At 32.9% G+C, this 25,369-nt stretch overlaps 1 protein-coding gene across 12 annotated transcripts in view; it reads left to right on the forward strand.

Moving 5' to 3' along the window:
- The window catches only part of TfAP-2 (transcription factor AP-2), a 416,024-nt gene that overhangs the window by 378,221 nt on the left and 12,434 nt on the right, over positions 1-25,369 (forward strand). For all 12 annotated transcript variants that reach the window (XR_001095047.2, XM_076538529.1, XM_076538526.1 and 9 more), the window contains 3 exons: positions 4,405-4,523; positions 20,464-20,605; positions 22,935-23,106. Coding sequence is in view for 11 of the 12 variants with exons in the window: in XM_076538529.1 (XP_076394644.1) it covers positions 4,405-4,523; positions 20,464-20,605; positions 22,935-23,106 (433 nt within the window). In the remaining variant the exon portion in view is untranslated. The remainder of the gene's footprint in view (positions 1-4,404; positions 4,524-20,463; positions 20,606-22,934; positions 23,107-25,369) is intronic.

A 25,369-nucleotide genomic window follows, 5' to 3' on the forward strand; every position in this document is an offset into this window, starting at 1 on the left:
CCATCCTAAAATCTTCAAATCCCCATAAATCCCTAAAAATCAACAATTGATAGACCACCATTCTTCATCTATCGTATTACACCTAACTATTTAACAACTCTATAGCTAATATTAAAACTTGAATTTTCTTATTCTAACCATCAGAAGCTATTAAATGATAAAGAAGCTTCAAATAAGTTAATAATTTTGTGTCCCAAAGTAACGTTTACCCATTTTTGAATAACCCTGTAAGTGTGGGGATAATGTCATTGAACGCGAATTCCTCTGCGATGCTTTGAGCTGAATCGAGCCGTCGACAAGTGCACGTGGAAGGACACACACGGTTGCGTAAAGTTCTCGGCAACTTACGTGCTGCGGTAAACGTCCTGATAATTATGCAATTTATACGGGATAATTACACATTAACTGTGGCACCATGAGGGTCGGTCCGTGTTTTTATCGTCGAATGTTATTTACCTGGCGATGCACAGGGACCGTGACATTAAAAAGGTGCATATTTAAAATATGAACGCCAATTAATAACTCGTAAGTATTTCTCTGTGTGTGACAATGGTTTGTTTTGAACCTGATCATGTTTGTTTCAATGTTCGAATGTATTCAGTCGAAAATAATCTCGCTCGAGAGAAGTTTATTAGCTTAATTATGAGACTTTTATGATGTACTTTTGGTGCAATATTTCATTTAAATTCTTTAATTTTATTTAAGTATAAATTTGTCTATTAAGTTTGAACAGTGTATGTTTTATATAAATGTGTAAAGAATAAATTTTATGTAAACCTTCTTAATATAAATCTTTGGAAGACATATATTTCATATAAACCTACAGACATATGTTATATATGTTACACATATGTTATATATGTTATACAAATTTGTAAACAACATGTATTTTATACAAATCTCTAAACACCATATATTTTATGTAAACCTTCTTAATATAAATCTTTGGAAAACATATTTCATATAAACTTACAGACACATGTTATACATGTTACACATATGTCACATATGTTATACAAATTTGTAGATAACATGTATTTTATATAAATCTCTAAACACTATATATTTTATGTAAACTCATCAAGTTTCTAGTGCAAATAAAACTCAATACAAAATTCCATAATTACATGTATAAAATTAAATATCCACTTTAATGAACTTTTCGACGTAATTACAAACGTACCATAATAAATAATTTATACATAAAAAATAATAATTGCACATAGTTAGTATCGAGCAATAATTAAATATGACAGTGTTCGAATATTAAGGTCACGGTACTCCAATAAAAATGTCACGATAAATCACGCGTCCAGAAATTGAATCCAAGCATCCAGCTGAAATCACATTACAATGAAACATCAAGAGGCAAGATTTGAATCGGTTGATCGTTCTGGAACCAGCACAACAGGTTTATCGTGGCCAGTAAAACATTATCTGATCCCCGAACTATAAACGTTCACAAATTACCGCAGGAATTCCCGAAGCAGGCTACACTTCTAAATCAAGTTCCAGCCGGGTGTATCTCGACATCGATGGGAATTACAAGCGGTATAAATAAAACGGGTGTCCAGCATCGACGCGTCGCGTCGCGTTTACGTGGAAGCAACACGAAACGTATCGAGAGCGTAGATCCGAAGGTAGATATATTAAAAAGTTTGTAGCGGTAAAGTGTATTAATTGCCGAGCGAACCGAAAGATTACCGGACCAACCGGCTGCCTGTCTGAACTTAACAAAGGTAGACGATATACGCATTACCGTTATGTCGGCTCGCGGATGATGGATGAATAGGGTGTGTTAGGAAGCTAGGGAATGCTCGATAATGGTCTGCAAATAAGATACATTTTTTGGGAGATATTATAATATGGAAACTCATTTTTCAGATCATGTTCTTATACTTTCTAATGTAGAATGTGGGTATTTTTGTACTCATGAATATTCATATGTGTATAAAATTTAGGTATTTTTGAGATTAGAAATTTTTTAAATTAGCATTCGAATATTTTCAGAGTGAAGAATCTTTAAATAGAGGATTTGGATAAGTTGTCATACATTTTCAAATATAGGACTTGGGCATTTTCAGATTCATTCATTTTTATACATAGAATTTGGATACTTTCTAATTCACTAGTTTTAAGAAGTAGAATTTAAATATTTTGAAATATTTTAATTTCCAAATGTAGAAGTTGCCTACTGTTAAATTTATGAATTTTTAAGGATAGGATTTGAGCAAAATTTACAGTTTTAAATACTTCAAAATTGAGAAATTTATGAATCTGACAAACTATACATTAAAAGAAATTTATGAATTATAGAATATGGGAATTTATAAATTTGAGAATTTAGAAGTTTAAAGATTTCAAAATGTGAGAATTTGAGAGTTTGTGAGTTTGAGAGTTTGAGAATTTGAGAATTTGAGAATTTGAGAATTTGAGAATTTGAAAATTTGAGAATTGGAGAATTTGAGAATTACACAATTTGGGAATTCAGAAATTTATCAATTTGAGAATTTGAGAACTTGAGAGTTTCAGAGATTGAGAGTTTCAGAGCTTGAGAGTTTGAGAATTTGAGAATTTGAGAGTTTGAGGGCTTGAGAACTTGAGAGTTTCAGAGATTGAGAGTTTGAGAGCTTGGGAGTTTGAGAATTTGAGAGTTTGAGAGTTTGAGAGTTTGAGAGTTTGAGAGTTTGAGAGTTTGAGAGTTTGAGAGTTTGAGAGTTTGAGAGTTTGAGAGTTTGAGAGTTTGAGAGTTTGAGAGTTTGAGAGTTTGAGAGTTTGAGAGTTTGAGAGTTTGAGAGTTTGAGAGTTTGAGAGTTTGAGAGTTTGAGAGTTTGAGAGCTTGAGAGTTTGAAAGCTTGAGAATTTGAAAGCTTGAGAGTTTGACAATTTGACAGTTTGAGGATTTGAGAATTTGAGAATTTGAAATTTAAGAATTTGAGAATTTGAGAATTTGAGAATTTGAGAATTTGAGAATTTGAGAATTTGAGAATTTGAGAGTTTGAGGGCTTGAAAGTTTGAGAGCTTGAGAGTTTGATACTTTGATACTTTGAGAGTTTGAGAATTTGAGAATTTAGAAATTTGAAATTTTGAGAATTTGAAAATTTGGCAATTTGAAAACTTGAGAATTTGAGAATTCAGAAATTTAGAAATTTGAAAATTTGAGAATATAAACATTTGAAAATTTACGACTGAGTATTTGAAAGTTCTCTAAAAAATAAAAGTTACATATCTGCTCTTCTAAAATCAAAAGCAAGCGTTATCTTACACCAGTTTTAATCCACAGGAAGTTTACATCGCACCTCGCTACACATTAACTGCGTAAAATGATCAGGTTGCCGTGGAAAAATAATTTATCCGGTTGTAGAAAGAAGTTCCTTTGATCCCTGCTGCACGTAATATCTGTAATAGCGATATTTTTGCAACACATAATAACGAGTACAACGCCTTCGAAGGTATCTTGCTCGGCGATCGATTTATTCATCGTACGAGTTACTCAATAGTCGATGGATGACACGCGTAGCTATGGATTATGCTAATTTTCTCATCTCTCTTTCTGTCTCACCTCCCTTCCCTCTTGCCTCGTCAACTTGTTCTTTTTCCTTCTTTCAAACATCACGGCAAAAATGATTAATGGAGCAATTCCGTTTCGAAATATCTGCGCTCTTCGACTGGTCTCGGTTTAACGCGCGTGTTTGAAGCACTTTGACATATTTAAACGAGCCGAACAAAGAGACGAGCCGAAACATAACATTCTGGTTGGATGAAGTGACACCAAGGGATGCTCGAATGCAGTGAAATTATTCCATTATGCAACCTGATGGGAGCAGTGTCGTGTATTATGATCGCATGTTAAGGGGAGGATGTAAGAGGATGTTCTCTTATGATATTTCGTTGTGAACTCTTTACGTGTGTTTTGTTTATTTATTACACATGAAAATCTTGAAGATCTAGTTGGATTTGAAAATATTTAATTTTTCAGTTCAATGAATTGTTTAGACTTAAGAATATTTATTTTTAAATTAACTGAGAATATGAAAAATAAAACTTTTCGTGATATACAAAGCAATAGAGGTATACAATTTTGACAATACTTTTTATAAAAAATGCAAAAGTGTTTGCATAAAATGTAATAATATGTACATATGTACATGTAGAATATTACCAAATATATTAAATATAATTTATACTTAAAGTTATGTACATGAAAAATATTCGTAGTATTATAAAGATTACAAGATAAAGAAAAATTAAAAATGATAAAGAGTTAACAAATTACTAATTAACAAATTTTATTCCTTTCAAGATGTTGCTCAGTGAATTTGCACTATTTTGAAATTCATGGCAGCAAATAATATTACAATTTATTATGTGGTGTGAATATATTGTTATCATTTTTTTTTTCAGAGCAAAATCCAAAAACGGCGGACGTCTGCTTAGGGAAAAATTGGAGAAAATTGGGTTAAATCTGCCAGCCGGAAGGAGGAAGGCAGCCAATGTTACGCTCTTAACTTCATTAGTGGAAGGTAAATAAACATATTCCTTTTTTATATTTCTACTAACAATTAATATTAAATTAATTAATAATGTTAAAGGGTGTTCAATTTACAATAGAATGTTTCAATATTTCACTTTTATGAGTAATAAAATACTTACTAGGTTCAACTCTATGTTCAGTTAATACTAAATATCCCAGAAATTAGATTAATAAATTTTTTATTACTTCCTTATATTAGATGCAGTTTTAGATACGCAAATATATTTGTTAATATATTGAGTACATTAAGTCTATTAAATATATTAAATATCTAAAGTATATTAGCAAACATAATTAATACTTGATATTAACGAATGCGTAGCAATATAACATGTGATGAATAAATTCATAAGAATACAACACGTGATTATCGAATGTCTAGCAATACAACGTGTGATTAACATACACGTAATAATATGACGTGTATTTATCGGATGCCTGGGAATACAATACGTGGTCAAGAAACACGTATCAGTGCAAGGCGTGGTTATCGAACTTCTATCAATATAACTCGTGATGAACAAATGTGTAACAATACAAGTAGCTATCTAGCAATACAACACGTGATTATCGAATATCGTGGTTATCATATTCCCAAATCCCCATATTCTCAAATCACAACATTTCTAAATCTCCATATTCCAAATGCCCACATTTTTAAATCCCCATATTCCCAAATCTCCACATATCTAAATCCCCATATTCCCAAATCCCCACATTTCTAACTTCCCATATTCCTAAATCCCCAAATTTCCAAATCCCCATCTTCTCAAATCCCCAAATTCCCAAATCCCCATATTCCCAAATCCCCATATTCCCAAATCCCCATATTCCCAAATCCCCATATTCCCAAATCCCCATATTCCCAAATCCCCATATTCCCAAATCCCCATATTCCCAAATCCCCATATTCCCAAATCTCCATATTCCCAAATCCCCATATTCCCAAATCCCCATATTCCCAAATCCCCATATTCCCAAATCCCCATATTCCCAAATCCCCATACTTCCAAATCCCCATATTCCCAAATCCCCATATTCCCAAATCCCCATATTCCCAAATCCCCATATTCCCAAATCCCTATATTCCCAAATCCCCATATTCCCAAATCCCCATATTCCCAAATCCCCATATTCCCAAATTTCCATATTCCCAAATCCCCACATTTCTAAATCCCCATATTCCCAAATCCCCACATTTCTAACTTCCCATATACTTAAATCCCCATCTTCTCAAATCCCCAAATTCCCAAATCCCCAAATTCCCAAATCCCCATATTTCCAGATCCCCAGATTCCCAAATTCCCATATTCCCAAATCCCCGTATTCCTAAATTCCCATATTCCCAAATCCCCATATTCCTAAATCTCCAAATTGCCGAATCCGCATCGTCCCAAATCCCCATATTCTCAAATCCCCACATTTCCAAATCCCCATATTCCCAAATTCCAATTTTCCCAAATCCTCATATTCCCAAATCTCCACATACCCAAGTCCTCAGTAATACAATACGTGGTCAATGAAGATCCAGAAATACAACATATGATCATTTAACACGCAACGATGTATTCAACGCAAAGCGATACTAACGCACGACAATATAACAGGTGGTTATGCAACGTGCAGTAATATAGCAAATGGTGATTTAAGACCGACCTGCAATGACAAATCTACATAACTACGCCAATGAACTTGTCACTAAAGTTCTATGTCTCATTCAGAAACCAGGTATTTCATATGCACCAAACTAATCCGTTACGTAAGCGTCGAAGACAGATAAATTAAAATTACTATCTCCTTTAATAAGCATAATACACGATACTGTTTTCAGTACGATGCGATATAAACTTCTTATTAATACTTTTTTTAATTTTAGTTATGGATTCAGATATGTAAATTTGAGCGTCTAATTGACTTCATTTATGCAACCAGTTAATAGATCAAAGATGAGGAAGTATTTGCATTTGCGTAAATAACGTTAAAGCTTATCTGTGATACGTGATATTATGTTAATGTCAATAGTATGCCATGAAGTTGATTGGAACTGGAGGAGAGTTAATAGAATGTAAGTTATAAACACGGAAGTTGGAAAGATTTAGGATAATATACAGTTTGTGGAGAAGAGTGATATTATTTGGGAATTTTTGGATCTGGATGTGTTTAGGTTAGACTTTGAGGTTATTTGAGGTCAGACAAATTGTATTAGGTTATTTGTTTTATATTTCCAAAATACCTAAACCTCAGAACCCCGCTGTTGGCATATACCTGTATTCTCAAATCCTCATATTTGCAAATTCCTATATTTCCACGTCCCCACGTACTGAAATTTCCAAATTCGCAAATCTCTACATTCTCAAATCTCCGTATTCTTAAACCCCATATTCTCAAATCTTCACATTCTCAAATCTCCACATTTCCAAATCCCTACATTCTCAAATCTCCACATTCTCAAATCTCCACATTCTCAAATCCCCACATTCTCAAATCCACACATTCTCAAATCCCCACATTCTCAAATCCCCACGTTTCCAAATCCCTATATTCCCAAATCTCCACATTCTCAAATCTCCACATTACCAAATTCCCAAATTTCCAAATCCCTACATTCCCAAATCTCCACATTCTCAAATCCCCACATTCTCAAATCCCCACGTTTCCAAATCCCTATAGTCCCAAATCTCCACATTCCCAAATCTCCATATTTTCAAATCTCCAAATTTCCAAATCCTCATCTTCCCAAATCCCCGTCTTCCCTAATCCCCATCTTCTAAAATCCCCAAATTTCCAAGTCTCCATGTTGCTAAATCCCCATATTGCCAAATCCCCATATTCCCAAATCCCCATCTTTCAAAATCCCCAAATTTCCAAATCGCCAACTTCTCAAATCCCTAAATTTCCAAGTCTCCATGTTGCCAAATCTCCACATTTCTGAATTCCCTTTTTCCCAAATCCCCATATCCCCATATCCTCAAATCCCTAAATCCCCATATCCCCATATCCCCATATCCCCATATCCCCATATCCCCATATCCCCATATCCCCATATCCCCATATCCCCATATCCCCATATCCCCATATCCCCAAATTCCCATATTCCCATATCCTCATATTCCCAAATCTCCACATTACTGTATCCCCATATTCCCAATACAAATATAATCATCTTCAAACACACAAATCCCTATTATCTCTCACTAATAATACTATAACAACGATAAGCCCATTAAATCCATATTACCAACAAAAATAAGAAACAGTAAATCCACTCCGCTATAAAGCCACGCTTCCATAACGAACCTTCAATATTCCCCGGACGTGCTCTGTAAAGAAGAACCAAGAAAAAGACAAATTTAAAGAAGTTAATTTTTCAAAGCCGTTGACGTTTAGTACACAGGCATCATTTTAATACATATTTTATGTCTCGCAGTACGCCATAATCTACTGTACCCATAAACATCATAATTTAGAGTACATCCGCCTGCTTTCCACCCCTAATTATAATTTACAAACAAACATGCGTAAAACTATCCCCAGTATTTTAGAGGATCGTTGCTCGTTAATATCGTTATCTCAGAAATGAAACTATTATAATTAACTCGAGAACAACTTCGAAATCATCTCGATAAAATCTTTTCACGTTAACGAAAGGACGTTAAGTACGTTTTAACAGCGGCACGGGGTTGTTTGACATCGTTCGGTTTCCGGTGGTGAGATGCAGCAATCAGGTAGCCAGTATACAGGACATCCAGTGTTAACTGTGTCTTTAATAACACACACAACGTTCGTGCATTGAGAGTCAACCCTGCTCTTCCTCTGACGAAGCTTTAATGACTCAACCGAACGATTGTTAGAGCGTTGATGCGGACGTTGATTATAATTTATGGTTCCTCTGCTTCTATAAAACACTGTCTCGGCTTTTCTTTGCTCGACGAGAATTGCACGATGACTTGTGTACTTGCACAGTTTGTCATAACATGTTCAATACTGTGGACTGTAATTTTGAACAAAAATAAAATGGTTGATCAAGGTTTGTTAGTTATTTGCAAAATAGGGTGGGTGGTTTGGACTGGTTTAAGGATTTTGTCAATTTTATTATTTTCATATGTAAGACACTGTGGACTGCAATTTTGAACAAAAATATAATGGTTGATCAAGGTTTGTTAGTGATTTGCAAAATAAGGTGGCTGGTTTAGGCTGGTTCAAGGATTTTGACAATTTTATTATTTTCGTATGTAAGACGCTGTGGACTACAATTTTGAACAAAAATAAAATGGTTGATCAAAGTTTCTGGATGACTTGAAGAATCTTAATTAGGCTGGTGCAAGAGTTTTCACAATTTTAGTCTTTTAATGTGTATGATACTGTGGACAGCTATTTTGAACAAAAATAAAATGGTTGATCAAAGTTTGTAGTCGATTTGAAGAATCTTTAGTTAGATTTGTCCAAGAATTTTCACAATTTTATTCTCTTTATATGTATGATACTGTGGTCAGCCATTTTGTGCAAAAATAAAATGGTTGATCAAAGTTTGTAGTCGATTTGAAGAATCTTTAGTTAGATTTGTCCAAGAATTTTCACAATTTTAATCTCTTAACATGTATGACACTATGGACAGCAATTTTGTACAAAAATAAAATGAACATCTGATCAAAATTTATTAGAAATTTGATGAAAAATTTCCAATTGTTAGATTGGTCCAAAAATAATCACGAATTTAACCTCTTTCGGTGCACATATGTGAACGTCTGGTTTGTTTTGAAATTCATCAGTTACATGTTATTTTAGGATTTATATAATTGTTACGGATTTAATATCAGCAAAATATAATTAAATTAGAAAATTATTTACTTTTCTAATCTTAAAAGGATCCTTGAAAAGGTTACTCATAGAGGTTGACATTGTAACTATTATTAAAATTATTTTATAGGTTATGTTACAGCAGTTATGGTAGACAACCAGATCAATTAAAGATAAATATTTTTTAATCCTTTGTTAGATTTCTCTCAAAAATGACTTCTGGTCATTCAGAAACATGAATCCTAAAAGTACGAGTAGAAATAAAGTTATAATTAAAATAAAATATAAATACACATGCACGTTATGTAATTTGGGAATTTGGGAATTTGAGAATTTGGGAACTTGGGAACTTGGGAATTTGAGTACTTGGGAATTTGGGAACTTGGGAACTTGGGAATTTGGGAATTTGGGAATTTGGGAATTTGAGAATTTGGCAATTTATAAATTTGGGAATTTGAGAATTTGGTAATTTGAGAATTTGGGAATTTGTAAATTTAGCAATTTGTGAATTTGGGAATTTGTAAATTTGAGAATTTGAAAATTTGGGAATTTGGGAATTTGAGAATTTGGGAATTTGGGAATTTGGGAATTTGGGAATTTGGGAATTTGGGAATTGGGAATTTGGGAATTTGGGAATTTGTAAATTTGGGAATTTGTAAATTTGAGAATTTGAGAATTTAAAAATTTGAGAATTTGAGAATTTGGGAATTTGGGAATTTGGGAATTTGAGAATTTGGGAATTTGGGAATTTGGGAATTTGGGAATTTGGGAATTGGGAATTTGGGAATTTGGGAATTTGTAAATTTGGGAATTTGTAAATTTGAGAATTTGAGAATTTAAAAATTTGAGAATTTGAGAATTTGGGAATTTGGGAATTTGGGAATTTGGGAATTTGGGAATGTAGTAATTTGGAAATTTGTAAGTATGGCAATTTGTAAATTTGGTAATTTCGGAATTTGGAAATTTGGCAGTTTCTAAATTTGGGAATTTCAGAATTTGGTAATTTGGAAATTTAGGAATTTAGAAATTTGGGAATTTGGAAATTCCCAAAATATATATACACATGCACATTATGTACACATATGTGTACACGCATATACACATGATACATTGACACAACATAACAACATTCTGCGAAATTGATTTGATTAAAGTTAAATAGCTCATTTAACTATATTCTCTTCCTAAAGTTCGCAATTCCATTTCTCTTACAGAAAAATAATTAATAGCAAAGATAATTAGCAATCGGAAACGAAGAGATACTCGGTCGAAAACCGTAGTTAACAAGTCTCACACTCGACAATAAATTGTTGGCTCATTTTAATGTACTGTCTCTGTAGCAAGGGAAGAGCGGCTCCTTAATAACGCATAAACCATAGAATCAATTCTATTAAGTCGACGGAACGCGCAGCCGGGATATCCCGTTCTGCGATCTAATTAACTGTCTGGCAACACAGGTTTTCAAACTCGTTTCATCGGACATTTAGAATCCTCGTTTCTCGACGGCATTTCGAAGACGGAAATTAATCTCGTGGATATTTTACTCGAACAACTGTTGTGCTGTACGGTTCGAGCCACCTTGCTTCTCCTCCTTCGTCCTTTTTTCTAACAGTCACGCGTCCATAATATATGGGGAAGCAGTAATACGTAACGGATATAGATACTCGATCATATTCGTCATTATCGATGCTTATTTGAATAACTGGTATACATTCGTCAAAGGAGACGGTGTCGTTGAACAAAATCAAATTATACGTTGCGCAACCTGTGACTATTTCGATTTCAAACAGCGAGGGCTCGTGTCGTGATTGTTAATTGGAATTCGTTCCCCGTCAATCGTGCTCGATAAATTATTGTAATGGAATATGTTTGATGCATCGATACAACGTTTTCGCGGATGGTTATTGACACTAGTTATTTCGAGCCACTGGGCGACAGTGTTTTAACACTGTTAAAACAGTGGGTATTTTTGACCGTCGTTTTGTGGAATGGCTTTCGGAAGGTTTGTGTGGATGTAAATCATCGCGGAAGGTTTTATGTTTTATTTATTTATGATGGTATATAGTTAGGTTAGATTTTTGACAGTTTAGGGAGGTTAGATATGTATTTAAGGTTAGGTTATGTAACTGTTTTTCTAGGGAATTTAGAAAATTAAGGATTTAGAAATTTGGGAATTTGAGAGTGGAGGTTTCTGGGAATTTGACAACGTGGTTTCGTGGATTTGTTAATGTAGTTTCATGATTTTGGAGATTTGGGAATTTGAGAATTTGGTAATTTGGGAATTTGGGAATTTGTGAATTTGTGAATAAGGGATTTTGGAAATTTGGGGATTTGCGAATTTGGGAATTTGGGAATTTGGAAATTTGGGAATTTGGGAATTTGGGAATTTAAGAATTTGCTGATTTGGGAATTAGTAATTTAGTGATTTGGGAATTTGAGAATTTGGTAATTTGGGAATTTTGGAATTTTGGAATTTGGGAATTTGGGAATTTTGGAATTTGGGAATTCGGGAATTTGTAAATTTGGGAATTTGGGAATTTGGAAATTTGAGAATTTGGGAATTTGGGAATTTAGTAATTTGGAAATTTGCAAGTATGGCAGAACTGTAATTTTGGTAATTTTGGAATCTGGAAATTTGGCAGTTTGTAAATTTGGGAATTTGCAAACTTGGGAATTTGAGAATTTGGGAATAATGGATTTTGGGATCTTGATAACGTGGCTTCATAGATCTGTTAAGTTATTCTTGTAATTTTAGAGATTTAGAAATTTGCGAAATTAGAGACCTAAAAATTTAGAAATATGGAAAATTAATAACCTAAAAATTTCAGAAATTGGGAATTTTTAAATTTTATAATTTGATGATCTAAATTTAAAAGCTTGCAAATTTTGGGAGTTTAAATACTGAAAATTTGTTAAGTTAAGTACCTACTTGAGAGATAAAAATTTGGATATTTGAAAATTTGTCAATTTTTTAATTCTTGGACCTTAACATTTTTTAATTGAGAATTCGGACATTTAGAATTGACATACGATCACAAACAATTGAGTTAGGTTAGAGTAGGTTAACATTCTGTTGACAAGAATATAAGTTCAGTGATAAGAGTCAATAACAAGAGCCAAGAGTTCTATCGACTGGCTTTCGTTCACTGGTGGACTCTTCACCCTCCAAAAACCCGCCAGTCATCTTTCGACAAATTTGACCATTTTTCTAAGGAGCTTAGCACGTTCTAAAAAAGTTTGATTATCTGACAAAAAATCGTATTTGGCACGGTTTGGTTTGTGCATTTAAACCATTTATTTTAGAAGTGATCCATCTCCTTTTGTTTCAAGAAAATCAAAGGTTAGTATATTAGTCAATTTAAAAATATACATAGATTAATTATGTCAAGTCTGGCATTGTACTAGTTTATCAATATGTAATTTGATTATATAAATTTCTTTTAGACGAATTTAACAAAAATAATATATATTTATATATGTATATTACAAGATAAATGAATTTATACCGTTGTCACAATTAATAGCTAAACAACATAATTAATAGCTCAATTTTAAATTGAACAAGGTATTGAAATTTTTTAAGATATTAAATATTAACTAATTATAAATACAAAGTCTAAACTAAATTAAACACAACCGATGTAACATCTCAATTTCTTTCTTTAATGAACACCACTTTCAAAACAAACGGTCTATTGATAAATTAATATTACATATGTAATAAACCTAAGTGAGTGGTTTTATAGTATTTTGATACTTAAAGAATTGTGGACTTCTCCGTCAGAAATCAAATTCGTAGAATGACACATTGTTTCGAAATATCCGCGTTATATGTAGCGTACATGTGTAACGTACATGTGATAGCCGTCGAAAGAGAGCTGGTGGAGTGCAGCGAAAGTGTGGGAACCTCCTCTCGAACGGAGGACATAAACGCACCAGGTGTATAGGTATACTTCGGCCGCGTACGATTAACTTATACCTGTGCGTGATTCATGCGTAAATTCGTAGTCTGGTTGCCGCATAGTGACGCAATCGTGGTTACACACGCGAACAAACTTCTTACGTTCGATTCCAGTTGGTGCATGATGTCATATACTGTATGTACTAAAAGTTCCGTCATTGCAAATGTAAGATACTACCAAAAGTAAGTCGTAAACTAAGTAAAACCGTAAGGGGAGGACTAGTGAGAGTATGGAGGAAAATAATAGGAGGGGATATATAATAGGGATAATAGGAATTTTAGGGATATAGGAATTTTAGAATTTAGAAATTTGGGAACCTGGGAATTTGAGAATTTAGTTATTGGAGGGGTTAGAAATTTGGAAATGCAGGGATTTAGAAATGTAGGAATTTGGAGAAGCAAGAATTTGGGGATGTAGGAATTTGAGGACGTGGAAATTTTGGGATATAGGGATTTGGAGAAGCAGGAATTTGGGAATGGAAGAATTCGGCAATGTAAGGATTTGGAGAAGAAGGAATTTGGGAAAGTAGGGATTTGGATATGTAGAAATTTCGGGATGTGGGGATTTGGAGAAGTAGGAGTTTGTGGAAGTAGAAATTTGGGGATGTAAGGATTGGAGAATGTAGGGATTTGGGGAAACAGGAATTTGGGGATGTAAGAGTTCAAAAATGTGGGGATTTGGAAATATGGGAATTTGGAAATATGAGAATTTGGAAATATGGGAATTTGGAAATATGGGGATTTGGAAATGTCGGGATTTGAGAATATGGGGATTTGGAAATTTGGGGATTTAGGAATATGGGGATTTGGGAATATGGGAATTTAGGAATATGGGGATTTGGGAATATGGGAATTTGGGAATCTGGGGATTTGGTAATATGGGGATTTGGGAATTTGGGTATTTGTGAATATGGGGATTTGGAAATTTGGGGATTTAGGAATATGGGAAGTTAGAAATGTGGGGATTTGGGAATATGGGGATTTAGAAATGTGGGGATTTGGGAGTATGGGAATTTGGGAATTTGGGGATTTGGGAATTTGGGGATTTGAGAAGATGGGGATTTGGAAATTTGGGGATGTAGAAATTTGGGGACGTAGGAATTTCAGGATTTGGAAATTTAAGAACCTAGAGATGTGAAAATTTAGCAATTTATGGATGTAGCAATTTGTCGAATTTCAACTTGACTCGAATTTCAGTTATTTAGTGAATTGGCTACATAGAAATTTGGGAACGTAGAAATTTGGGGATGTAAGAATTTGTGAGGATGTAGGGATATCAAAACTTCAAGTGAAATGTTCTAATAGGAAGTTTCATAATAATCTATCGAATGGAAAAATGCATTTTTAATTAGATTTATGTATTAGTAATGTATTACTAATAGTAGCTAGTTAATGTATTAGTAATTAGAGGGAAATAAATTATAGGAGATCAAAAATAGCAAAAGAAAAAAAAATGAAAATGAATAGTCATTAATTTAAGTACATTAATGTTTATTATTTTTATTATTTTTTTTTCTTCGTGAAAAGATTTTATATCTTTTTATCGTGGAGAAATCATTTGAGATCCCGAAATATTTGTTGCATCGGAATCTTGATAGTAAGTGAATAACGCGAATTAGCGTGCAAAGAGAAACGCGAATGCAGATTCACATAACGGAGATAATGACTGAAGATTAGCATGATTAATTATAGATGAGTAGCAGAATTATTTATTACCTGTCGAGTTGAAAGGAAAAGGGATAATAATTATAACGGTATGACAGACTTTATTTTCCTTTATTTGATGTGGATAAATTTGTTAACACATTCGATAATTCTGTTAATTATGTCATGGCACCAGACGTTATTTAATAATAACTATACTGATTATTAAAAGAAAATAATTCACTTTTACTGTTTAATATAAAATTAAAATAATACAAGGAATATATTGATTGATTGATTCTTGTTTTGGGCGTCGACTACTATGGTCATTAGCCCGAGAATATATTCATAATCATGATACATGTTTAAAATAATAATAATTTAATATTAATCAACAAAATGCAACGAGGTTAATAAATAAAATAAAACACTCAAGAAATAATGAGAAAAAATTTAATTATGACATTTAACTATTTTTGTTGATAATATTTTTGCTGAACACAAACATTATTCTCTTCTCTAAACACAAAATTTTTTATTTCTAATTTTTCTTTTTCAAATATTTGACTATTCGATACAAAAATATTTTCAACTTCAAACGCTCATTTTTTATTTTGTTTATCAAAGAATCAAGTTTTTTATTCTGTATGTTAACGAATTTTTAAACGAAAGTACAAAAGTTTTCATTTTTCAGATTTGAAAAATTATTCATTCTATTATAGTTTATTTAATCTTTCCACAAATCTCCTTTTTATGAAATATATTCAACTTAATTGAAAAATAATTAAACACACTCCTACACACTTCAAGAATTAAATCACTTAACTGCATAAATATCAAGTAATTTTGTTAAGTATTTTGTTACTTTGTGCGAAATTTTACCAAAAAAATATATGGTTTATAGGTAATTCGTTTGGTACGTTTCAATTTCTTTCCAAAGTCAAAGAAAAAAGAGCTTGCAGAGAATCAAATATTTCCTTGTCTGTTGCGTATGAATTGATTGACCGCACGTGGATAGAAATAAATCGATGTTTTTAATCTTGTAGAATCACTGCATTACAAAATTAGATTGCTGCGCATCAAATGAATTTCGAAACATAGAAAGTCCACGTACATTTGATTACGTAAAAGTACCACAAGATCTGTATACATCAATTGAAGTTTAATGTCCAATGAAAACAAATGCAAATTAAAAAACTTGTCAAATTTGAAATTATAGATTTGGTGTTAAAAATGAAGAAATAAAAAGGTGAAGTCGTAGTGAGCCACAGTGACTTAAAGTAGAAATAACCTGAATGTGAACGTATTTTCTCAAACAACGTTAATCTTTCCAACTCTTAATTGTCACGTTGTGTTTTCGATCGAACGTACGTAGTAAAAAGTCACGGAGCAAAAAGACTAACCATTAATTCGCGAGTCACGTTGCTGATTCGTTCTTTGGTGCAACTACGTGTGCCAATCTGCGGCTCGCATCTGTAATCATCTTTTACCAATCTGTGGTCCTCATCTGCATCGAGCTACGGACGCTTCTGTCTCTTGCATTGAGTTGTCTTGGTAAATGACTGCATCAAAAATTATCGTTTTAATCGTTCATCTTCTAGAAATAGCACGTTGCTCTCTCGTAAAGATTACTTAATTTGTACTTTGACATGATGGAATGGGACAACGATAATGAAATCAAAAGTTCGATCTGATCTGTTTGGATGGACAATGATTTGCTTACAGACCGATTTTATCAAAAATTATCGTTTTAATCGTTCATCTTTTAGTAACAGCAAGTGTCTCTCTCTCTCACATAAAGATTACTTGATTCGTACTTTAACATGATAGAATAGGACGACGATGATATTTGAAAAGATATGAAATCAAAAGATCTTGCTGTTTGGACAATGTTGATTTGTTCACCGACTGATTTCATCAAAAATTATCCTTTCAATCGGTCATTTTCTAGAAATAGCGTGTTTCTCGGTAGAAGAGATCATTTAATTCATACTTTAACATGATACAATATAACAACTATGATCCTGAAGAAAATTTAATAAAATCAGAGGTTCAGTGTTGCTGACCTGTTTAGATAGACAGTGTGATTTGATTATACTAATAAAAGCATGAAAGTAATAATAGTATTAAGTCGTTACGTGTTACATTGAACGTATACATATTGTTATAAGTTATATACCTATTCATATACATATATACATATGTACAGATAGGTTAGGTATTATTGTAGGCACATATGTAGCTACAATATATTTCAAAATTTTATGATAATGCAGAAATGTATGGATGTTCTACAAGTTGTAGTCTAACTGTATTTCTATGACATACATATATGTTTCTACGCGTTGTATTCTAACACGTGATACTCCATTTTGTATTCTTCCGCATCGTACTACCACGCACTGTATGTCGATTAATTGTGTTCCACGCGTTGTGTGGCCACACATTGTACTTTTACGAGTTGTATTTCTACGCGTTGTGTTTCAACATTTTTTATTCCTGCACGTCACAGCAATACTACGTAAATCAGGATTGTTATCAAAACTAGAAATCATTCAAAATATAATTGACTTTTAGGGGTAAGCTACTATAAGAAGGCAGAATACTATAAAAAATTGAAATAAATATAATTTGCTTGTGTACCTTCCGCATCCCCACTGTGAATCATTAATAATTAAAGAAATAAAGAAAGTAATATCTCAAACTATACTTATTACTCAGTTTATAAATCAGTTAAATGATATTTGAGAGAAATGTAAAATTCCGCAGATGAGAGAATAGATTCACTTATATAAAAATTAATAAAGTCACATGCATGTCATAAAAATTCCATATGGCGCAAAACAAGTTAATTTTTCTCCTGTTTATACACATCTATAGATTAAAATAAACTATTTTATACTTATGATGTACCTAAATTACATTTCATAACGTCTGCAGTATACAGCGCCAAAAGGTTAAAACTCTCAGCAAGCTAATCGGTATGCTATTCTATTTAAAATACGTCTCTCACAAATTACGTAAAATGTATTCGTGCAGCAAAAATAAATTTCATAACTCACATTAAAAAGATGATGATAAAATTGTACACAACCAATTGTTTTCAAGCGGAAGATAAGAATTATCAAGGCAGAAGTTGAATCTAATCTTGCGTTTCATAAAAAGAAACGATCCTAATATCCCATAAAAATATTTTCTTTTATAAATTAATCTTATATACGTATACCGTGGCGAATGTGTATGCCAGGGAGTTACGTGGGGAAGATAGTAATTTAGTTAAAGGGAATTAAAAGAAGTTATGGAACATGCGATGCAAGGAGCATATGCAAATCGATGCAGACGAGTTACGTCGACGGTATTAAAATCGAGCTGAAACAACCTGTTGCACTTTGTACGTGTATTGCGCAAAAGACTGCGCGACCTACGTTAACGATTAGATCGTTGATAATCACTGTTGGTGACACGTGTTTTAATTCTACGCTCGATAAGAAGTTATTTTCTCATTTATTCGCGGGTACGATGGCGAGCAAGCTTGACTTTTATAGAAAAAATGGCGGCGCAAAGGTTTCGAGTCATGAGGTTCACGATCTTTGAAACTCAGATTTTGTTTAAACTTTGCACAATTTTAGGGGACAGAAGTAATAATTTTACGAAACCTTTGCATGCAACCTTCTAGGCATAGTAAATTATAATTCATAATAAGTAAGACTCAATAATATTTATAAATGATAGAACTCAAAATGTAATTATAGTAAATGATTTTTGTAATTTATGTTTAACTGTTTGATCATAAACTGAAGAATATATTGTAGCCTAAAGGGAAGTTAAATTTTTTCGTTCTTGATTCTAAAATTTGAATACTAACATTGATTAAAAGAACAAATATTTCAAACATCAAAAATCTATATTTGGAAGATTGATGTCGAATCTTAGATTTTAAGAAATTTTCCTGTGAGCTATCAATTGAAAACAATTGAAAATTTTGATGTGAAAGTATATTTTTTGGAACCCGATGTGAAAATTTAAATTAAGAAGATTAAATTTAGAAATATTTGTTTGGTATAGTGATGAAGTTTGGATTTGAAAATATTTGTGAGCTTCCCTTTAAAAACTTAGGTTTGAATGTTCCATTCGAAAGCTGACATATGAAAATATTTAAAAATTTGTATTTGATAGCCTTCATATGAAATTGAGGACCGTAGAAAATGTGCTTGCAAGTGCTATAACGAGAAAGTCTCTGCGGCCATATAGCGAGACTATACATATAGAAACCTAAATAGAACTTTACCAAAAATTAGACTAATAAATATCAGAGTTTACAATCGAAACAAACATCGAATTACCAAAAATTTCTCAACAAATCATCAAATATTCCGAACTCATCTAATGTCTAATGATTATTCCGTTACAGGTATTTTCAACAATTTTATTACATTCTCTAAAGAACAGTTAATTATAATCCCGAAGAACTATAAAATTTCATCTGTAAACGTATTACGTTTACGAAGAAGTTTATGCGTTTCATAACTGAGAAGCTTCTATTTGTTTAACATGGAAGTGGTCGTAAATTAATTTCATTCTTTCTTGCCGGCTTAACGAACAGTTGTAAATAGTAGCGAGACTTTACGACATAACACTTTTCACCTTTTTAATATCCCGTGGGCGTTTGGGTGAATCTTTCATAGATCATATAAGTTTATAGCAAAGATATCTGATATTGTTGATAATATAATTGTACTCGTGAAATATTACGTACTAATCGTTTATGTAGCTTTTATAGTCTGTTATATTAACGAGTAACTGTGAATCTTAATTTCTTTGCAGTATCGATTAACAAGATTTTTTCTATTTTTTTAAATATTGCGATATTGATGTAAGATTTTTATTTGAGGGATTCTAAACGTGACTAAAGCATCATAGCAAGTAAATATAGCTTCTAACAATTTGCGAATTTAAGGTTTCAAAATTTGAGAACTTATAGACTTTAGAGTTGCAAGTTTGGCCAAATTAAACACCAGTTAACCATTTGGCCAAATAAAATTTGGCCTGCATCTTTTATTTCATCATGGAGTTAATTTTAATTTCCATCCAGTTTCATTTTATAAACTCTACTTTTCCTATTTGGCAAAAGCCTAGAGCACCTTGTACAATTTAACGTACCATTACTTTTATCAAATTTAATTCTGTGTTATTCTACTGTATATTTTTCATCAGAGTCACAAGTACTTTCAATACTTCAATAATATTAATGGGTAATAAATAATTACGACCCTTAAAGTTGAACCCGAACGACACTTTCAACAAAGTCCTAGAAAGGAAGAAAATGAATCTGAATCCTAATGAATCCTAAAATGAATCTGAAGCTTAACAAGTGCGACAGCCGTTAACATCCGAAATTGTTCTTCCTGGAAAAGATTTTATCTCGTCCCGTTAAGTCGTAAATGTTTCAAAAAAAAGTTCACACATTTCCATGCGTAGCTTATGTGATTCCGCTTCTATACCTCGAGTATTTTATTTCGTTTTGCAGGAGAAGCCATTCACCTTGCCAGAGACTTCGGCTATGTTTGCGAAACCGAATTCCCTGCGAAGCAAGTTGCCGAATACCTGAGTCGACAACATTGTGAACCGCAAGATTCCTACAGGAGAAAAGAACTTCTTCATGCCACCAAGTAAGAATTTATCGTCAAGCTGAAAACAATGGCGAAAGAAATCTATCGAGATAATCGGGAGCTTCGGTTGCATCGCGGACATACGTTACTATAAAGTTTCTTCAACACTTCCCTCTGAATTGAAAATAAATAAGCAAATATCGAGACGACGGAAATAATCATTACCGAGGTTATAATTAAAAATGTACCTCCATTAAATACCTTTTCTGACCTCCACATGTTGTATGTTATTATTTGTAAATTTATTATTTGGACCCTCATGAACTTTTATAATGATCATTTCATTCAATCAAATTTTATGTCAGTCAATTTTAATTCAGTCAAATTCATAATTTTCATTCAGTCAAATTTTAACACTAGAACTAACAGGCAGTCAAAATGGCTACGTTGAGGTTTCACATTTTATATTTCAAAGTTTGTGAAATATCGAGACATTAGATAAATTCTTCGTGTCAATAAAATGTAGAACTTTCAAACTTGATATGAGTATGATAGAATTGTCAGGAGCGAAATATTTCACAAACTTTGAAATATAAAATGTGAAACCTGAACGTAGCTATTTCGACTACCTGTTAGTTTTAGTGTTAAAATTTGACTGAATGAAAAGTATAATAAACTAACGAAATTTGGAGAAGATTATTGAAATGATCATTGAGAAGGTCCATAAGGGTCCAAATAATAAAGTTAAAAATTATAGCATGTAACATGTGGAGGATAGAAAAGATACTTAATGGAGGTACATATTTAATTATAACCTCAAAAATGATTTTATATTTTGAATTAATTCAAAATTATTTATTTGAAATTTTCTTGAAAAATTTAAGAATTATAACAGGTTACAATATGAGAATTTTCAGTATTTTAATATTAAAGAATTGAAGCTGATTTACCGTATTTCCACAATTTATCAAATAATTGACAGTAAAAGTGTTTGCCTTTTGCTTATTTTATGATGCTAATATGTTTCACTTCCTTGCATCAATATTGTATTAAAAATCGTCAAGCATTAATATTACAATTTACTACACAATTTTTTAATAAACTTGCTTTATCATCGATGATTTCTAAATCTGATTTTCGCGATGCAATCACCATGAACTTTGACCAAAAAGCAAAATGTGTAAATTGCTGTAATAAAAGGAATGTTCATCGTTCGAAATACGGAAGTTTGTCCAATTATACAATACACGAAATTATACATGTAGAATCGTAAAAATTGTCCTCTTATTGTCTAGTTAACTGTTTTAGCCACATTCAATGAAGAATCGAGTACAGCAAGATAAGGTGTTAACTGAACCAAGTGTTTACGGGTTAGCACCTTCCTGCTAGGTTATGGAGCAGAGATTCTCAACTTTCACATAAATTTTGCATCATTAAAAACGTAATTTAAAAATTTTATTACCAGGAAGAAAATTTTGTACACAGAAATGTGAGAAAGATACATTTAATTTTTGTTTTATTTTTAATCAGGAATAGTTGTTACAAAACAATTTTTAGTTATGGTGTTATCAACGAAATGATTTTTGTTATGAATAATTATGAATAATTAAATAAGTAACAGTTACCTGTATAATTATCTAGAAATTTTAATTGCGGGTAATTATCGATGGCGAAAGTTTAATTTTGGTTACCATTGACAGGTTGTTCATATCATCTATATTTGGAAAAAATAAATTAACAGTTCTGGTCGCCTATTTTGTGAAGAACTTATTTTAAAGAAGTACTTATTTAAAAATAATAATCTAAATAATAAATCATTGTTTTCGAAGAGCAACAATCAAAGTGACAACCAATATAAATTTTCCAGAATAATTTATTGTTTACTAAGAACTATAATAGAAGGTCAGGATTGTATTTTAGTCAGTGATCATCAAATACCGACATCATCGATATATCAGCAGTAATTTTGATTTTACCTAAGGTTTTCTTCTATGTCTGTTTTTTAATATTGGAAATAAAATTTTTGATAATAAAATTGTTATACAATTATACAAACTATGTACTATATACAGTATACGAATTGTATATTAAGGTTGAGAATCGCAGCTACACAAGATTGTATTATACATCGAATACAATTAAACAGAACTACATTAAATAAAATAGAACTACATTAAACAGAATGACATTAAATAAACAAATTATTCTTGGGAATTTCTGCCCTCCTTTTTACGTAACTATCCTATATATTTTCAAAATCCTTTTATATCAGTATTTCGAAAGTCGTACATTTCATTTGTCAGAATTGTTAAAATAAGTTTAGAAATAACTAATAATTTATTAAGAAGTTATAGAAGGAGAATTTAACGCCGTTGGTTGTGTTTTTCAGACAAATCACCAAAGAGCTGATGGATCTTCTGAATCAAGATAGATCTCCACTTTGTAACACACGGCCACAACATATCCTCGACCCAAGCATACAGAGACACCTAACACATTTCTCTCTCATATCACATGGATTCGGAAGTCCTGCAATCGTAGCCGCTCTCACGGCAATACAGGTATTTTTCTTTTGATCCTGAAAAAGTTACAAACATTTTTCTTTTTCATTTTTCACAAGTGCCACATGAAGAATCATCCAATTTATTGAGGAAGAAATTTAACTCTAAACGTACCAGCTTATAATGCATACATAATTTGAAGTTAAAAATGAAGCATAAATAATAACTTGTATTATCAAATAAATTTGCAGGTTCCCCTAGTAACTTTATATAACTAAAATTTCCCAAATTTTAGAAAAAATCATACATAAATTAACAAACGATTAAATACAATTGAGTATACACATCAATATACAATTGAATATTAACATTCTTATCTTCATGTTGATCAACACAGATTTTAAGAAAAATTATTGTTGTTATTATTATTTTTCCTTCTAACATTAATCGCATTTTCAACTTCAACAAAAAAGGTAGAAAACCAGTATTAAACATGTACGAACGTATCATTTAAAATTCATAATTGATTCAAAGGAAATCAAAAGAAAAAACACAGCAAATACACTTCATGTACTTCAATCGATCTTCCATGCCGTCGAGATATTCCTACCATTTTTCCTCGCACGTGCATGGAGAACCTATTACATTAGATTAATCCTGATTATGACACCTTATTAACCAGACAAATGATAAATGACAGCGTATCAGGCGAATAAATTATGCTGAGATAAGCTGACTATACTACATATTGAAACATATGAATATTTAACGTGTGTAAGTTTCATAATACACACATGCTAAACTAGTTAACATCCCCCGATTGAACATCATTGTCGTCTGATTGTATGTGCGTTACGTGACATAATTTGATGGGATGTTAAAAAATATTTTGTAGGATTATTTTATACGTACGAGGATTCGTACGCTTAGAATTGCCACGCGTTGGATTACTACGCGTTGGATATCCCCACGCTGGATTAGTACGCGTTGGTTAACTACGCGTTAGGTTACCACGCGTTAGATTCCTACGCTTAGAATTACCACGCGTTGCATTACTACGCGTTGAATATCCACGTGATGGATTACTACACGTCAGATATCCACACGCTGGATTACTACGCGTTGGTTAACTACGCGTTAGATTACCACGCGTTAGATTCCTACGCTTAGAATTACCACGCGTTGCATTACTACGCGTTGAATATCCACGCGATGGATTACTACGCGTCAAATATCCACACGCTGGATTACTACGTGTTGGTTAACTACGCGTTGGTTAACTACGCGTTAGATTACCACGCGTTAGATTCCTACTCTTAGAATTACCACGCGTTGCATTACTACACGTTGAATATCCACGCGATGGATTACTACGCGTCAGATATCCACACGCTGGATTATTACGCGTTGGTTAACTACGCGTTGGTTAACTACGCGTTATATTACCACGCGTTAGATTCCTACGCTTAGAATTACCACGCGTTGCATTACTACGCGTTGAATGTCCACGCGATGGATTACTACGCGTCAGATATCCACACGCTGGATTACTACGCGTTGGTTAACTACGCGTTGGTTAACTACGCGTTAGATTACCACGCGTTAGATTCCTAGCTTAGAATTACCACGCGTTGCATTACTACGCGTTGAATATCCACGTGATGGATTACTACACGTCAGATATCCACACGCTGGATTACTACGCGTTGGTTAACTACGCGTTAGATTACCACGCGTTAGATTCCTACGCTTAGAATTACCACGCGTTGCATTACTACGCGTTGAATATCCACGCGATGGATTACTACGCGTCAAATATCCACACGCTGGATTACTACGTGTTGGTTAACTACGCGTTGGTTAACTACGCCTTAGATTACCACGCGTTAGATTCCTACTCTTAGAATTACCACGCGTTGCATTACTACACGTTGAATATCCACGCGATGGATTACTACGCGTCAGATATCCACACGCTGGATTATTACGCGTTGGTTAACTACGCGTTGGTTAACTACGCGTTATATTACCACGCGTTAGATTCCTACGCTTAGAATTACCACGCGTTGCATTACTACGCGTTGAATGTCCACGCGATGGATTACTACGCGTCAGATATCCATACGCTCGATTACTACGCGTTGGTTAACTACGCGTTGGTTAACTACGCGTTATATTACCACGCGTTAGATTCCTACGCTTAGAATTACCACGCGTTGCATTACTACGCGTTGAATGTCCACGCGATGGATTACTACGCGTCAGATATCCATACGCTCGATTACTACGCGTTGGTTAACTACGCGTTGGTTAACTACGCGTT

Source organism: Megachile rotundata, chromosome 12 (assembly GCF_050947335.1).
Source record: "Megachile rotundata isolate GNS110a chromosome 12, iyMegRotu1, whole genome shotgun sequence".
In the NCBI taxonomy this organism is placed as follows: Eukaryota; Metazoa; Arthropoda; class Insecta; order Hymenoptera; family Megachilidae; genus Megachile; species Megachile rotundata.